The sequence below is a fragment of the Manis pentadactyla genome, chromosome 2 (assembly GCF_030020395.1).
Source record: "Manis pentadactyla isolate mManPen7 chromosome 2, mManPen7.hap1, whole genome shotgun sequence".
NCBI lineage: Eukaryota > Metazoa > Chordata > Mammalia > Pholidota > Manidae > Manis > Manis pentadactyla.
The window spans coordinates 205,689,946-205,708,682 of NC_080020.1; the positions used below are offsets into that span (position 1 = coordinate 205,689,946).

The 18,737-nt window shown below is 34.3% G+C and overlaps 2 protein-coding genes across 3 annotated transcripts in view; both read right to left on the minus strand.

Moving 5' to 3' along the window:
• Positions 1 to 18,737, minus strand: part of LOC118935398 (regulator of microtubule dynamics protein 2) — a 122,055-nt gene that overhangs the window by 75,148 nt on the left and 28,170 nt on the right. The window lies entirely within an intron of this gene.
• LOC130679719 (uncharacterized) lies at positions 11,981 to 13,706 on the minus strand. Its single transcript, XM_057489142.1, has 2 exons — positions 13,690 to 13,706; positions 11,981 to 13,051 (listed from the first exon to the last, which is right to left on the minus strand). The coding sequence occupies exons 1-2, from the start codon at positions 13,704 to 13,706 to the stop codon at positions 12,082 to 12,084; spliced, it is 987 nt and encodes a 328-aa protein (XP_057345125.1). The 3' UTR covers positions 11,981 to 12,081.

Here is an 18,737-nt window from a genome sequence, read left to right on the forward strand (position 1 = left end):
AAAAGAAGTTCTTTGACTCTCTTTATTGTGGTATTTGCTTGATTGTGGTGGTCTGAAACCAAATCCACAATATCTCTGAGGTATGTCTGTAGTTTATTTAATCCAATGCTATGCAAGGGAAATATAGGACAATGATAACCAAAAGAAAGTAATTAGGTTAATATCAGACACACTATTCTTTAGAGCAAAAAGCATTAAATTTAAAGAAGGACACAAAACACCACCAAATGGTTCAATTCATGAGGAAGAAAGAGCAGTTTTAGACTTCTCTACATGTAAAAACACAAGCCTGAAAATATATAAAAAACATGAGTTAACAGATATACAAAGAAAATTAAATCTATCAGAATGGAAGATTTTTAACATAATGTTCTAAATAATTGGTAAGTAAAGTACATGAAAAGTAGTAAGGATACAATTTAAACAACAATATTAAGAAGCTCAGATCCAACCACCATATATAGAACTAGACATTCAAACATTTAGAGAACACTTTCTTCTCCAGCACATGTGGATATTTATGAAACTGCCATGTGCACAAGGCCACGAGCAATCCATAGCCATAAAAGATGGCAATCTATTATGTAGACCATATTCTCTGTTCAAAATGCAACTAACTTAGAAATCACCATTAAAAAGTAGGTGAAATAACCCAATATTTTTAAATACTTTGAAAATAAATACATGTCTGATTATATGTTTACCAGAATAACTAAAAAGAAAAAGACAAAAATACCAAGGGTTGGTTGAGGGTATGGAGAAAATGGAGCTCTAACACATGACTGATGGGTATGTAAATTGGTACCACCACTTTGGAAATATGTTTGGCAATATATCCTAAAGTTGGCACATGTATACTCCATGGATCCAGCAATTTCACTTCTAGGTATATACACCCAAAAGAAATGTGTATGTACATTTATCCCATCATAATAGCCCATGACTGGAAACTACCAAATGCCTGTTAGGAATAGAAAACTTAAATGTTATAGTTTATTTATATAATGGATGACTATTTAGTGAGAATGAGTGATCCATAACTGCACACAAAATAAGTATCACCAGATAATGTCAACTGAGATAAGCTAGACTCAAGAGTGCATTATGTCATTTACATAAAGTAGACAAATAATTTTAACTAATTTCCATATTTACAAATCAAGATGGGCCATCCTGTGGGGTGAGGGGGCAGGGAGTCACTGGAAGAGGGCATACTGGGAATATCTGAGGTGCTGATAATTTTCTGTCTCTAAATCTGGGTGCTGACTTCGTAACTGTATTCAGTTTGTGAAAATCCATTCACCTCTATAGTTGTTATCTGCATACTTTTTTAGATGTGTATTGTATTTCAAAAAGTTTAAAAAGAATTTTAAAAATGCACATCTCATATAGAAGAAAATGTAAGAAAAGAATGCAGAAGTTATAAATAGCATTAGGAATGAACCAAAGAGCCTTTATTACTATAGACAGAGCACAGATTTTAGATAACAGACTACGATGAACAATTTTATACTAATAAATTTCAACTTTGAAGTGAAATAGACAATCACCTAGAAAATATACTTGGCTAGAACTCTCGACAAGAAACCAAACAATTAGCCAAGAAAATGAAATAAAAGAAACCAAACAATTAGCCAAGAAACCAATTAGCCAAGAAAATGAAAACTCAAAACTAAAAAAAAGAAGTTATCTCTGTTGACAAATGACATTATCTTGTTTATAGAAAATCCTAAGGACCCACAAAAAAACTATTAGAACTTATAAATGAATTCAACAGGGTTGTAAGATATAAGGTCAACATGTAAAAATCAATTGTATTTCTATATGCTAGTAATGAGCAATCCAAAAGTGAAATGAAGAAAACATTTTCACTTACAATAGCATTAAAAAGAATAAAATTCTTAGGAATATATGTAACTGAATATATGCAAGGTTTGTACACTGAAATCTACAAACACTGAGATTAAAGATCTAAATACATGAAAATAAATCTCATGCTTATGGGTCAGAAAACTTAGTATTGCTATGATGGTAATATTCCCCGAATTTATCTATAAATTCAAAACAATTCCTATTAAAATCTCAGCTGGCAATTTTTTTCCACATAATCACAAGTTGATCCTAAATGTCATATGGAAACACAAGGGACCAAGAATAGTCAAACTAATCTTCTAAAAGAACAACAAAGTTACAGGATTCATCCTTCCATATTTCAAAATTTACTATCAATCTACAGAAATCAAGACAGTGTGGTACTGGCATAAGGATAAATGTATGGAATAGAGATTAAGGGTCTATTAAGGATTAAGGGTCCAGAAATAAACCCTTCTATTTATGGTCAATTTCTTTGACAACAGTATCAAGACAGTTTGGTGGACAAAACTATTATCTCCAACAAATGGACACCCACATGTGGAAGATGAAACTGAACCCATATCTCACACCAGATTTAAACATTAACTCAAAATGGAACAAATACCTAATGTAAGACCTAAAACTATAAAACTCTTAGAATAAAACATAGGAGTAAATACTTGTGACTGTGGATTAGCCAATGGTTTCACAGATTTAACACTATAAGCACAAGTGACCAAAGAAATTAGACAAAACAGAATTTACCAAAATTTAAAACTTTCATGTTTCAAAGGACATCATCAAGAATATGAAAATATAATTCACAGAATGGAATATACTGAACATAAAGAAAATACTTACAAACCATACATTTGATAAGGGACTTGTATATAGAATATATACAGTACTCTTATAACTTAATAATTAAAAAAAAACCTCAGTAACAAATGGCCAATGAACACATGAAAAGACGTTCAATATTATCAGTCATTAGGGAAATGCAAATCAAAACCACAGTGAAATATTACTTCACACCTTCTAGGATAGCTAAAATAAATGAGACAATAACAAGTGTTGATAAAGATGTGGATAAAATTGGAACCCTCTTACACTGTTGATGGGATTGTAAAATGGTGCATTAAGTTTGGAAAACAATTTGGTAGTTACTCAAAATGCTTAACATAATTACCATATGACTCAGCAATTACACTCCTAAATACATATCAAGGAAACACAGGTAGTTTTACAGTGAATTCTACCAAATATTCAATTTGATTTACCCAAATTCTTCTAAGGAATTACAAAAGAGGGAATACCATTTAGCTCATTTTCTGAAGCAAGTAAACTGGTATCAAAACCAAACAAGGAGAATAAAAGTAATGAAAATTACATGCCAATTTCACACATATACATACATGTGAATCAACCAAAAAAACCTTGCAACAAACATAAAGGAATGAATGCATCATAACCAAACTGAGTTTCTCCAAGGAATGACAACCACATTTGATATTAGACAATTTCTCCAGCACAACAGATAAACCATATGATCACTTTAGTGGTTACCAAAAAATTTTTTTCAATGAATTCAACACAATTTCAGGATAAAAGAAATAAACTCATAAACAATAACAGAAGTGGACTTCTGAGTCTGATAAAGATTATGTACAAAAACTATAATACATTTCACATTTGATGATGAAATATTAGAAGCATTCTCCTTAAAATCAGGAATAGAGAAATATGTCTAATATTACTGTTTCATCCAACATTGTACTGTAGGTGCTGTTAGCACAATATTAAAAGAAAAACAGTTAAAACTTTAAGAATTGGGAAAGAAGAAACAGAACTTATTTTTTTAGGATTATTCAATAAACAAAAAAACTAACAGAATTTACAGCTAAGTAAATAAAACTAATACTTAAGATCAATTTTTGACAATCATTTGTGTTCTTACATCATAAAACAAGTTAGACAATGTTATTTTATAAATACATTTGTAATAGCAGGAAAAATACACAATACCTAGGAAAAAATTCCACAAAAGTGTTTTATGGCTTTTCTATAGAAAATTATAAATACCTCTGAGGACATCAAAGAGTACCTCAATAAATTGAAAAAGATGTCGTATCCATGAACAGGAAAACTTAACATTAAAGCAGTTTCATATGGCTACAAATTTATCTACACTTTTAATATAATTTCAATAAAAAAACCACAATGTTTTCCTATGGAACTTACCTGAAAAGTGAAGGCAATTTTAAAGAACAGAAATCAGAACTAACTATAGCATAAAGGATAAAGTTATAGTAAGTCATTATGGTATTGGCATAAAAATAGAAAACTGGCCAAGAAAACAAAAGAGAATATCTAGGCTAGTCTCTTCCCCATATTAAAAAACACCTAAGTGCGGAAAAATTGTTTTCCAACTTTGGACAAGAACCTTCTATTTATAACAAGGCATTTATCAAAAAGTATGAGAAAGTTTTGAAAACAAATTTTAAAAATAGAGCAGATCTAAATATGACTGAGAAAATTCAAACATATGTATTAACTTTGAGTTAGAACTTAGATTTGTGTTGGGACAAAAAAACCAAAAACGGTATCTCATAGATTAGCTAATGCCAAACAATTTTTCAACACTTTTTTAGCAGGTCTAGGGAAGTTCAACCTAAAATGTCAAATTTACTTAAGAACATTTGTCTCCTCATGAACTTTTCTGGCTGTATTTTCTGCCCCCAATTTGAATAAAAACTATGCCATTTTCTTTATCTTCTCATTTCTGCACAATTACCTGCTTCAACAGCAACAATTGCATTATGTAAAGAGAAAATGAAAGTATAGTTGCATTATTTAAAGAGAAAATGACATTATGTACTTTGAGAATAAAGTAGTGTATTTACAGAAGTATATCAGTAATGAGTTGAAGCAGATTTGGCAAAAACATACCTGGCCATAGTAATATGGCATCTCCCTACATCAGGCCCCTGATTCTATTCTTTTTGTTCAGCCTTACCTAACACCTCACTCCCACCCCTCAACCATTCCTTTTTTTTCCCAAAAGGTACATGCTAACAGAGACTGACATCAACAAGATGGTGAAGTAGGAAACTCTAGGTCCTTGCTCCTCCATGGATATACTAAATGAACAATAATAGATTGAAACAGCTTTGTGAGAAATCTAGAAACTAACCAAGGATTTGTAACAACCAAGTGAATGCCCAATCAAGAAAAAGCCATACTCAAAATGGTAGGACACTTCGTGGTGCTTTTGCTCATCCTTGCCTCACCCCTCCCTAGAATGGCATCGGATGGCTGGGAAGAAGTTGTCCAATTCCTGACTCTGCCCTTGGGCTGACAGAAAAGAATGGATCTTGTTTGCAATGTTCTGGCATGTCTAGGGGCTTCCTGAGGCTGGTTTCTTTTCACTTGCCTTAGAGCTCAGAGGGAAATGAAAGCATAGTTTGGATATCATATTAGAGGCTTCTGAAAGCAGTGGCAGGCACTGTGGCATGAGAGAGCTACAGCTGGACTTCAGACTCATGGGTACCTGGGTACAAGTGGTTATGGGAACAGGAATACTATAGGACATCTAAGTATTGGTGCTATAAGGTACTAAGAAGAATAGGGGTGAGACTCTTACTGAAACTAAGATACTTATAAATATCTTATATGGGGGATATTTTTGTATATAGGGGAATTGGGGGAGGGAGGGAAAGCACATAAACAGGCCCAGGGAAAACTAATGCCTAGAAAAGACCTGACAAAACCTTAAGCCCTCATAATGGGATAATTAGTGACGTCTTCCCACTGCATGAGCCAGTCTGCAAAAGCTAGGCTAGGTGGCTGTTTTTACAAATTTATAATTTTCAATAAAATATCACAAAGCATACAAAAAAATAGGGAACGTGGCCCATTTAAATGAAATAAAATAAGTTTTCAGAATCTGACTCTAAAGAAATATAGGCTTTGGACTTATAAGACAACAATTTTAAAACAATGGTCTTATGCATGCTGAAAGAGTTACAGGAAAACATGGAGAAAGAACAAAAGGAAATCAGGGAAACAATATACAAACAAAATAAAATGTCAACAAAGAACTAAAAATTATTAAGATGACCAAACAGAAATTCTGGAGTTGAAAAAATATAACAACTATGTTGAAAAATTTACTAGGGGATCAACAACATATTAGAACAAACAGAAGAAAGAATCTGCAAACCTGAACACAGCCCATTTAAAACTGTTGAGTCTGAAGAATCAAAAGAGAAAAGAATTAAGAAAAGTGAACAGAGCCTAAGAGATTTTATGGAACATCATAAATCAGATCAATATACATATTGTGAGAGTCCCAGAAGGAGAAGAGAGCTTATTTTGAGGAAAAATGACCAAAAACTACCAGTTGAGGAAAGACATGAATATATTAAATATAAGAAGCTCAATGAATTCTAAGTAGGATTAAACTCAAAGAGATCCATACCAAGACACATACTCAAAACAGTGGAAAGTTAAAAACAAATCTCAAAAATCTTGGAAGCAGCAAGAGAAAAACAACTCATCACATATAAGGGATCCTCAATAAGCTTATCAGCAGGTTTCTCAAGGGGAAACCTTTTAGGCCTGAATGCAGTGGAAAAAAAAGAAAAAACTTTCAACCAAAAATTGTATATCTAGCAAGATTATCCTTCAAAAAAAAATAAGACATACTCAGGTGAACAAAATCTTAGGGAGTTTATTACCTCTAGATTTGCTCTACAAGAAATGCTAAAGGAAGTCCTTCAAGTTGAAATGAAAGGACATTAGGTAGTAACTTGAAGCCATATGAAATATAAAGTTTTCTGGTAAGGTAAATACATAAATATAAAAACCAGTATTATTGTAATTTTGATTCATACCTCCACTTTTTATTCTTTTACAGTATTTAAAAGAGAAAAGAATAAAAATTACAATAAATCTGTGTTAATGATATAAAAAGCTGTAACTTGTGATACCAATAACATAAATGGGTATAGAGCTGTAAAGAAGAGTTTTTGTATGGAATGGAAGTTAAGTTGGTATCAGTTCAAAATAAATTGTTATAACATCAGGATGTTAAGTGCAATGCCCATCGTAAATTAAAAAAAAATCTATCTATAGAACATACACAAAAGGAACTGAGAAGGGAATCAAAATGTATCACTATAAAAAATAAACACAAAGGAAGACAGTAAGAGAGGAAACAAAAGACAAAAAAAGCTGTAAGATAAGAAAAAACAGATAACAAAATAACAATAGTTGAGTACTTCCTATTAGTAATTGCTTTAAATGTAAGTGGACTAAATTCCCCAATCAAAAGACAGAGGTTGGTAGAATAGATAAAAAATCAGGAACAGCTATATGCTGCCTACAACTGACTCACTTTAGAACTAAGGATACATATGGGTTGAAAGTAAAAAGAATAAAAGAGATATTCCAAGTAAAGGATAACCAAAAGAGAACAGGGGTGGCTGTTACTAATATCAGACAAAATGGGCTTTTAAGTCAAAAATTTACAAGAGATAAAAAAAGGCATTAAATAATTATAAGTTAATTTGCCAAGAATAATTAATGATAATAAACATATTATCATTATGCTAAACATTAGTGCTCCTAAGTATATGAAGCAAACACTGAGAGAATTGAAGGGAGAAAGAGACAGCAACATAATAATAGTAGGAGATGTTCAATACCTCACTTTCAATAATAGAACAACTAGGCAGAAGATCAGTAAGGAAAAAGAGGACTTGAATGACACTACAGAACAATTTGACCTAAAAGACATACAGAATACTCCATTCAACAATAACAGAATACACATTCTTCTCAAGTACACATGTAACATTCTCCAGGATAGCTCATATGTCAGACCATGAAACTATTTTAATAAAATTTTAAAAGACCAAAATTGTACAAAGGATGTTTTCTGACTGCAGTGAAATGAAACTAGAAATCAACTGCATAAGGACAACTGGAAAACCCACAAATATGTGGAAATTAAACAAGACACTCTTAAACAACCAATGAGTCAAAGGAGAAATCACAAAGAAAATTATAAAAAAGTATCTTGAGTTAAAAGAAAATGAGAACACAATATACCAAAATGTATGACATACAGAGAAAGCAGTGTTAAGAGGGAAACTTACAACAGTAGATGTTTTCATTGAAAAGGAAGGTCTCAAATCAACAACCTAAATTTACACCTTAAGGAACTACAAAAAAAAAAAAACACACACAAACTCAACCCACAGCTAATGAAGGAAATAATAAAGACTGGAACAGAAATAGATACAGAGAATAAAAGAAAAATAATGGGGAAAATCAATGAAACAAGAGCTTGTTCTTCAAAAAGATTTACAAAGTTGAAAAACTTTTAGCTTAGATTACTAAGAAAAAAGGAGAGAAGAATCAAATAGCTAAAATTGAAATGAAAGAGGAGCTATCTACCAATTTTGCAGAAGAAAAGAAGGATTATAAGAGAGTACTATGAAGAATAGTATGCTAACAAATTGGATAACTTAAATGATATGGGCAAATTCCTAGAAATACAACCTACCAAGAATGAATTAGGAAGAAATAGAAAATCTGAACAGATCCACACTAGTATGGAGACTGAGTCAGCAATAAAAACAAACCCCAACAAGGGAAATCCCAGGACTATATGGCTTTACTGGTAAATTCCACCAAATATTTCAAGAATTAACATCAGTATTCCTTAAACTCCTTCAAAAAAAGTGAAGAGAAAGGCACACTTTCCATCTCAGTCTATGAGGCCATCATTACCCTGACATCAAAGCCATTTAAATACACTACAAGAATATTAGACCAATATCCTTGATGAGTATTAATGCAAAAATCCTTGACAAAATACTAGCAAACAATGTAAAAGCACATTAAAATGATTATACCATAATCAAGTGAGATTTATTCTGGGAATGCGAGGATGGTTCAACATTTTAAAATCAATCAATGTAATACACCACATTAACAGAATGAAGGGGAAAAAAAAACACATGATCATCTCAACTGGTGCAGAAAGAAAGCATTTGACAAAAATCAATACCCTTTCATGACAAAAATGTGTGACAGACTAGCAATAGTAGGAAACTACCTCAACATAAGAAAAGTCATATATGAAGAGCCCACAGTTAACATCATACTCAGTGGTGAAAGACTGGAAGTTTTCCTCGAAGAACAGGAATAAGACAAGGGTTCCTGCCCTTGCCACTTCTATCCAACATAGTGCTGGAAGTCTAGCCAGAGCAATTGGGCAAGAAAAGAAATAAAATGCACCTAAATTGGAAAGGCAGAAGTAAAATCTCTCTTAGCAGATGATACTACCTTATATGTAGAAAACCCTAAAGGTTTTCACACACCCACAAACACACACACAAACTGTAAGAATAAATAATTCAACAAAGTTGCAGGATTCAAACTCAATTTGCAAAAATAACTTGTTTCCATACATTAAATACGAGCAATCTGAAATGCAAATAAAGAAAACAACTCTACTGATAACAGCATCATAAAGAATAAAATATTTAAGAATAAACTTAACCAAGGAAGCTTAAGATTTCTACACTGAAAACTACAAAAAACATTGCCAAAGATATTAAAGAAGACACAAATGGAATGTCATGCCATGGATTAGAAGACCTAATAGTGTCAAGATGTGAATACTACCCAAAGTGATTATGGATTCAGTACAATCCCTCTCAAATACCAACAATTTTTTTTCATAAAGATAGAAAAATCCATCCTAAAATTCATATGGAGTATCAAGGGACTCTGAATAGCCAAAACAATCTTGAAAAGTACAAAGTTGGAGGTCTCACACTTACTGATTTTAAAAGTTACTATAAAGCTACAGTGTATATTCACATGAAATCGGACAGATACATCAATGGAATAGAAAGAAAGCCCAAAAGTAAATCCTCGTATGATCTAACGATGTTTGACAAGGGTGCCAACAACATTCAATGAAGAAAAATAGTCTTTTCAATAAATGGTGCTGGGAAAACTGGATACTCACATGCAAAAATAGATCCATAACTTATACTACATACAGAAATTAACCCAAAATAGATCAAAGACCTAAATGTAAAATCTAAAACTATAAAACTCTTAGAAAACACAGGGGAAAAGCTTTAAGACATTGTATTTGGCAATGATTTCTTAGACGTGACACTGATAGCACAGATAACAAATTAACTGGATATCAGAATGAAAAACTCTGCACATCGAAGGACACAAAGGACACAAAGGACAGAGAAAAAGGCAACCCTACAATAGGAGAAAATATTTGTAACTCATATATTTGATAAAGGGTTAATGATCCAGAATATATAGAGAACTCCTACAACTCAACAAAAAAACAAACAATCCAATTAAAAAATGGGTAAAGGACTTGAATAGACATTTCTCCAAGCAAGATACACAAACAGCTATTAGGCACATGAAAAAATTACAGTGTCACTTAATCATTGAAGAAATGCAAATCAAAACCACAATGAGATAACACCTCATATTCATTAGGATGGTTACTACTAAAAAAAAGAAAAACAGAAAAAAGTAAGGAATGCAAAATGGTGTAGTCACTATGGAAAAAAGTATGGCAGTTCCTCAAAAAATAGAATTACTGTATGATCCAGCAATTTCTGGATATATAATCAAAATAATTTAAAAATAGGGTCTTGAAGAAATATTTGTTCACCCATGTTTAGAGCAGCATTATTTACAATATTCAAAGGTAAAAGCAACCCAAGTGTCCATCAAAAGATGAATCGATAAGTAAAATGTGGATATATTACATATAATGGAAAAATGCTGACACATACTACAACACGGATTAAACCTTGAGGAACATCATGCTAAATGAAATAAGCCAGTCACAAAAAGACAAATACTATATACTCATATAAGGTACCTAGAGGAATCAAATTCACAGAGACAGAAAGTAGAATAGTGGTTGCCAGAGACTGAGGGGGAGAGAGGAATGGGGAGTCATTATTTAATGGGTGCAGAATTTTGCAAGATGAAGAGTTCTGGAAATGGATGGTGATGGTGCTTGCAAGACATATGAATGCATTTAATGCCACTGAACTTAAAAATGATTAAGATGGTAAATTTTATGTCATATGTATTCCACCACAACTAAAAACACTGAAATAGAAAAAAATTTTCCTACTGATACATGCTAAGAGGAAGTGAAAAACACAAAAGTAAAACTAACATCATAGCCCAATGATAAAGATTTAGGGAGCATTTTACTACGATAAATAATAAAAAAGAATGCAAATTCCCTGCCTCTATTAAAGACTAATTATATTCTAACTTCAGTAATTTAATTGCCTATATGCAATTTCCATTCATTAGTTACTCTGATAAATGTCTTTACAAACTTTAACAGGAAAAAAATAGAAAAATATTCACTCTTAAAAATAAATTTTTGGAGACACTTTTTAAAATGAAAATTTCCTTTAAAATTTTTTAAATAAAAATTCTGGGAGAAATATGAAAAATACTTTTAAAAAACAAAAAGACTAATATATACATTTTTATCTCTTATTTCAGAGTTCTCTAAATTCCCAGACATATGCATACACAAATATGTATTAAAATTATTTTAAATACCCAGCTTCAATATATTCTATATTTTCCCTAGATTACAATATGTTTTTACTTATGATGTGATCCTTGTATTAATAAAAACATTGTCAGTGAGATATCTGGCATGAGAAACACAGCAAGGCTGATACAAAAGAAAATTTCTGACTCATCAATATAGCTTTATAGATTAAATGAGAACGCTCTCTCTAATAATTAGAGTAGGATAAAATCTGATGTTAAATTCCCAAAGAATGTAATACATTTAGAAGACCTAAATATCAAAGCTTGATATTATTTCAGACCACAGGAGTATTAAAATAGTCACTCAGAAATTTGGGACTAGTCAATCTATATGCAGTAAATCTGTCAAAAGCCTGAAACCAGGTGAATAATCTTTGACTTTCATATTCCAATAAAGTTAATAAACTAACTTTCAAAAAGTACAGCAATTAAAAAATCTAGATTGCAAGGAGCTCTCTCTCAGCAAATGCAGTGAGGCTTAGTATGGGAGATCTCTACGAGATCTGAGCAATGATTTCTACAGACAATATATTGAGTATTCCTAGTGGGAAAACTGATTTGAGCCGCCTTTCTAAGAGAGGGTCAAGTCTGAGGTGACCTTATTTTAGGAATTGCAATAGGTGAAGACTGGTCTTCATCTTGAGATGACATAGCAATGTTTTCATCTTCAAAGGGATCCGAAGTAACTTCATTTTGACATAAGGCAAAGCTACCATCTTTACAAAATGAAGAAAATCCAAAATTACGGAGAACAGGGGAGGTTAGACTTTGAGAGGCATGCTGATGAGTTGTAGCTGGTGAATCATTTGCACTGCACTGAGAACCAGGATGAAGGGAATTTTTCCTTGACTGGCCACTTTCCTGAGTATCAGTGGCAATTCCGTTTCGTTGACAGGAACGGGAAATAACAGCTGGAAAAGGAAGGAAGGTGGCTGTGCTGTGTTGACAGGTGCTTCTATCAACAGTGCTTCGACAGGATGAAGAATTAGCTTTTGTTTCAAAATTCATAAAATGTTTAATGTTATATTCAGGAGAACAAGAGTTCATATATTTTTCGGCATTGGCAACACTTGGCTTTTTAGAAATGATTTCAATTTCATTTGGATTAAATATGCTATCGCTACTTGATGGAAGATCAAAGAAATTAGCACTCTCGTAACAGGAAACTACACTTAGCTTAGGGGCTGAGAAGAGTCTGTAGGATCTAAAGCCAAAATGGTCTAAGGAAGATTTTAAATCACTGAAGCTTCTTTTTTCTTGAGAATTAAAGTTAGCTCGACTTTGTTGATGAAAAGAAGCACTGCTTTTCTGAAATTTAACAAATACAGAATGTCTTCTTCCAGAAGATGAGTGACGAGATGTATTTGATGAAAAAGATAAAATTTTACTTCCTCCAGATGAACTGATTTGACGTATTGCAGAAGGACGAGTTGTTTTAACATAAAAATATCCGGCTGGCTGTGTAACAGCACAGGCTCCAGGGTGCACGAGGTCCGGAGTAAGTGGGTCTGCAGGACACTTGGGTTGGCAGGCCTGGTCCTCTTTGCAGCAGCTAGAGGGAGAAAAGCGTCAAAAGGGGGAAAAAACAGGGGGCAGATGCAGAAACCTGCCAAGCCTCCTGAAGAATAACATCTACCTTATCATAGAAACAACAGGGAATAAGAAAATTATGGCAGCTGAAGTTGAGGTCACACAGAGGCACCCAAAAGAATACTAAATCTAAAAGATTATCCCTTAAGTCTCTAAGATTATCTCCACCTCCATGGCACCTGCCCAATCTATTCAACCTCGGGAAGATACGTTGAAAGACTCAAGGAAGCAGGAAGAAGGGAAGGTCAGGGGAAACCTGAGGGGGCACCCGAACTGAAGGATCCCCTGAATGAAAAGGGAGAACTTCCTGTTTTAAAAATAATAGGTCATAATATCTGTTTGAGAGTATTGAACTACTATATTTAAAGGGGCTTAGTAGAATAAATCTATACCCTGCCTACTAATGCTTTTTTAAAATATTAACTGTAGATGAAGCAGAACCTTCTCTGGAGAAAATATTTCAGATAAATATCCAGATATTCCAGATAATTCAGTTGTTGTGGGATGCTAAAGCAAGTATTAAAGCTTGGTTTCTGAATAGTTCAATGTTCTTTAGCACATGAAACATATGGAGAAGTGTTTTTCTTTTTAAAGGCTTACCTTAAGCATTTTCCCATATTGATTTATCAAAGTAAATCTTTCCCTTCCTTTTTAAGCCATAAATGTCCTGTGTAGGTGGAACAGGTCAGAAGACTGAATGCTTAAGCTGCATGTGGAATTAACATGGCAATAATACAGATTGTGATGACAGCAGGCTCTAGAATCTAATGACATCAGTTTGAAACAAAATTGTTTTGTGGCTAACTTTTCTGAAACGCTGCAATGAACACGACTGTGGAACGTGAATTCCAACTTCACTGTGTTCAGTGAGTCAGTCAACAAATCAAGGGATGAGAAAACAGCAAGATGAAGGCAATATCATATAAGATATCCACACAATCCTTTATTTGGGACTGTCTCTTTTACTGGTTACCTTCCACACCCCTGATCCACTAACTCATTCTTCTCTCACTTGAATGCTTTTTACCCCAGGTTTTTACGACCTCCAGTGATATGTTACAGACTTTGGCTTGAAGATATATTGAGAAAGAAAAAAATGCCTAAGTAGCCAAAGTCAATGCCCTCCCAAATCAAACAAGCTTCATCTACCTCGACAGTAAAGCATACAATATGACTGCGCGGGCCACATGCACAGATTATGATCTGCTGTATTCCTGCTTATAACCAACATATTCATTTAAAGGAAGTTAACAGTTATTAGAAAAGACATATTGTCCTCTTTTCCAAACCCAGTTGGAGCACTATCCATATAACAGATGTAGGTGTATAGCCACTTATGACATAAAACACTCCCTCAAATATATATATATATATATTACTCCTTAATATCCTCCTACTGGTCATGCAACATTATACCTTTCATATACATTAACTCAAATGGATCCCAGACCTAAACAGAAAATCCAAAACTATAAAATTCCTAGATGATAACATAGGAGAAAACTCAGATAAAGTTGAGTATGGCCATGACTTTTTAGATACAAGACCAAAAGCACAATTTATGAAAGAAGTAAGTGGTTAGCTTTTGTTCTGCAGAAGACAATGCCAAGAGAATGAGAAGCCACAGAATGGGAGAAAAATAAATCCTCTCTGAACCTAATATCCCCTTTTCGCATTATGCACTCCCTTTCTGCTCAAAGTTAAGTTCCTTGAAATAAGGGCCTACCATTCTGGTATCCACAACTACCTCTCATGCCTTTGCCCAGGTCTAGATCAAGTTTCTGTACTTATCACTACCCAGCAACTGCTCCTGAGAAGCTCATCAGTAAATGATCTCCAAAGACCCAAATCCAGGAAACACAGTTCAGTCTTCATTTTACTTGATCAGAAACATTACAACTGAAAGGCTACTATTAAATGTATTTTTCTACCTCAGGGGTGGGCAAACTGTACTATACCCTGGGGGTATAATCTGTCTGACACCAATTTTATAAATAAAATTGTATTGGAAGACAGCCATACCCACATTGTCTATGGCTGCTTTCAAGCTACAAGGCAGAGTTGAATAGTTGAGGCAGAGATTGGATGGTCCTCAAAACCTAAAACTCTTAAAGAAGAAGTCTGCCAACCCATATTCTAGTACACATGATATATTTGATCATTTCACATTACTGCTAAAGTAACTAAGTTTTTATTTTTAGAACTTACTATGGCTTAGACACAGTGCAAAGTCTCTTCTTATATCATTTTATTAAGACCTAACACAATATGAGGCATGTATTACTAACCATATTTTAAGATGAATAAATTCAGGTTTAGGGAAGTGAAGTGACACAGCTAGTTAGAAGCTCAGCCAGGATTCATACTCGGGTCAGTGTGATTCCAAAATCTGTGGCCTTCACCACTGTTCTTGAAACCTCATCCTCTTTCAATTTCTTTGACATCCTCCTCCTGGGGTTCATTTCCCACTTTATGTTCAGTCTTTCTTCTGCAGGCTCATCCACTTCTGCCCACTTCCTCAGTACTGGCTCCAAGAGGCTCTGTTCCCTACCCTCTTCTCTCTTCCCATGCCGCGTTTTCTGCCTGAGCAGCAGCATCTAGACCGACAGCGTTCAGCATCATACATATACTGGTGGGATGCTCAGCTCAGGAACAACATTCCCTATGGAGGCGTGGCTCAGCCCTTCAGCCACTTGCTTTCATGGGCCACAGGCAGATGGCCACTCATGCTGGCAGTGGCTTCCACCTTCTCAAGTCCCGCCCAGGAGGGTTGACCGCCTCCTGCGAGGAGGGACGCGAGGGGACTTGGCACTTGCTGCTTTGTTCTTGGTCTTCAGGGCTCTGGTTAAAATTGAGTCTGGGCATCCCTCTTTAACATGCTGTTACATGTTTTTTAAAAAACCTGTTTGACTTGCATGGTGTTGTTTTGTTCCCTGCTGTATCTTGAGAGCCTACACAGCACCTAGCACAGAGCAGACACTTGTTGAATGGATAAAGGGGACTGCAACTGTTAGTGCCACCCTTCCTTTGTGTCCTCATTTTCAAAGAAATCACAGATAAGAAGACCTGAATGGCAAATAAGCTATGAAAAGATGACCACTCATGTAAGTGTTCAGGGAACTGCAAGTCCAAATAATGATTAGTTACCGCTTAATCTCCACCAAATTAGTTAAAATTGAAAAACTGAACAGTATAATAATTTGTATGGAAAAATGAGATTTCTCATACACAGCTTATAGGACTGTGGATGGCTACACTCCAAAGAATAACTGAGTAATACATAATAATATTTAGCCTGTAACTCAGCATCCACTTCTAAGTATATACTTTCAAATTACAAATGTATGTAGGGAATTATAAAGAAAGGTATTCAACACAGCATTGTTTATAAGAAAATGGGGACCTAAACATCCATTAATAGGGAAATAAAGTAAGGATACTCATATGATGGAATGCAGCACAGCACCTGAAAAGAATGAAATAAGTTGACACACATCAATATGGAAAAATCTCAATAAAACATTTGATGCAGAAGCACGTTACAAAATGATAGGTACCATATCATGCCATTTATGTGAATTTTAAGAACCAAAGACCATTTATTCATTGTTTATGTAAACATGAACATGTAGGAGAAACATTAAAACGTTCAAAGGAAGAATCTACACCAACTTCAGGATGATAGTTACCTCTGAGAGAGGGGAGTATAAAGAAGATTTCAATTTTATGTGTCATATTTTATTTTTAAAAATCCCAAAGACAATTTTTTGCCAATTTGTACTTCTACTTATAAGGAAAATATTCAACACAGCTGTCAAGGTCAGCAAACCGCTTTTTCCCTCCAGTTGGCAAAGCACTCCCAGCTCCCCCCTCCCCTCCTCCGGGCTCCTCTTTTGCCCTGCGCATGCCGAAATGCCACATATCAAAATAATATAAATTGCTCCCCTTGCCTGTGCTCAGGGCTCAGACCTTGGGAGATCACTCCCCTCTGAGCCCACCGGTGCACCATAAACCTCAGCACTCCAAGACCTCCGAGTGCCGCCTGGTTCTTCCTTCAGTGATCCAGTCCAGGTTTTCCAGTATTTTCCATAACACTACAACATGCAAGAATACAGAATCACCACATAATGAATAATCTGAATTTGTCTTTTTCTCAAGGCCTTGAAAAAGTGAAATTCAACACTAAAGTGGATTTGGCAGAAGAAAATAGTCGCAAGAATAAAAATGTAAATGAACAAAAAGCAAAGTCTGTATTTGGCCTCATGAAAATGAAAGCTTAAGAAGTTTTAAAGAAAGCCTCCAAAGTCTATGTCTGTCTGTGACCTTGTTTCATCATCATCCTGTATTATTCATAAAGCAGTACCTTCTCAGGTATTAGGTATTATGGCTTATTTTATGCTGGTGCTCTTTTTAGGGTAGATTTGTGAGTTTTCTTTCTCTTTTCAGAACATCAATATTGTATCTCTTGATACTATTTGAAGGTATCATATGGACTTAACACTAAAATGAAAATATTTAAGTCAAAAAAAGAAAGAAAGAAGGCTCATAGGATCACTATGCAACCCTCTTTACCTAACCGAATCGTGTATGTGAAACATATGCATTCTTCTTAAAGCTCACATGAAATAGAAGCACAAGGAATTTATTATGGGGTATTACTTTAAGCTAGAATAGATGTAACTTCTGAAAGAGAGGTTTCTAAAGCTTCACATAACATTGTGATTTAAATAACCTTTTAAACCCATAGTTTCATAGAGCAATACAGGTAAAGGCTGACAGAGAAAAGAGCAGCGAGCAGCTTCAAAAAGAAAATGAACTAAAAAGTTTTCAGCAATAAGGAAGTCCTTAAATTTAAATTGCGAACATCAGTGTGCACTAGAGACCTTAAAAATATTTAAAACAATTTTTCCTTATCCAGTCCCTCAGGGGCCAAAACGACCTCTGGTACCATCCTGACTGAAAAGAGTACTCCTCCATACACCCCGATTTTGGGGGCTGTCTGGTGCTGTTCCCACTGAAAGGGACCAATGCTGCCAAGGCAGTAGCAGATTCCAAGTCTTGGAGCAGGCACAAAAACAGAACCAATCGAAATATGATTATCACCAAGAAGCAAAGACGCTTTCCAAGATGTTCACCCGAGTGCTAAGAAGGAAAAGAAAGGACCTTGAAAGACCCTCTGATGCCACATTATGAGAATTTGAGCCTCAGTCACTGTTACCTCCACAACTATGAAATTAGCCGAGTCCAAAAAAGGCATAAATCCACATGTCCATGATGATACTGTACACTAAGAGGCATGCAGAAGATTCTAATAATGTTTACAGAAAATGCATTCTATTCATCTACCCACTCAAGTGTATGACAACTTAGAATTTTTTCTTTCTTGTATAAAACTAATAGTATCACTAAATTGTGATTGACATCTGTTTTAGTAAGAAATCAAAATTTTTAGGTGTCTCTTGCAAAAGAGAAATCTGACATATAGAACATGTAATTGTTGTTTGATGTTTTAATTTTGCTTTCAAGGACACTGTCTACCGCATCTTAAATGTGATAATGGGGTTGTGGTTGTGGCTGTATCTTACTAAGACTAGTCATTTCTGTCCCATGGGAGGTTATAAAAGGACAGGCAATCTAAGATTTACACA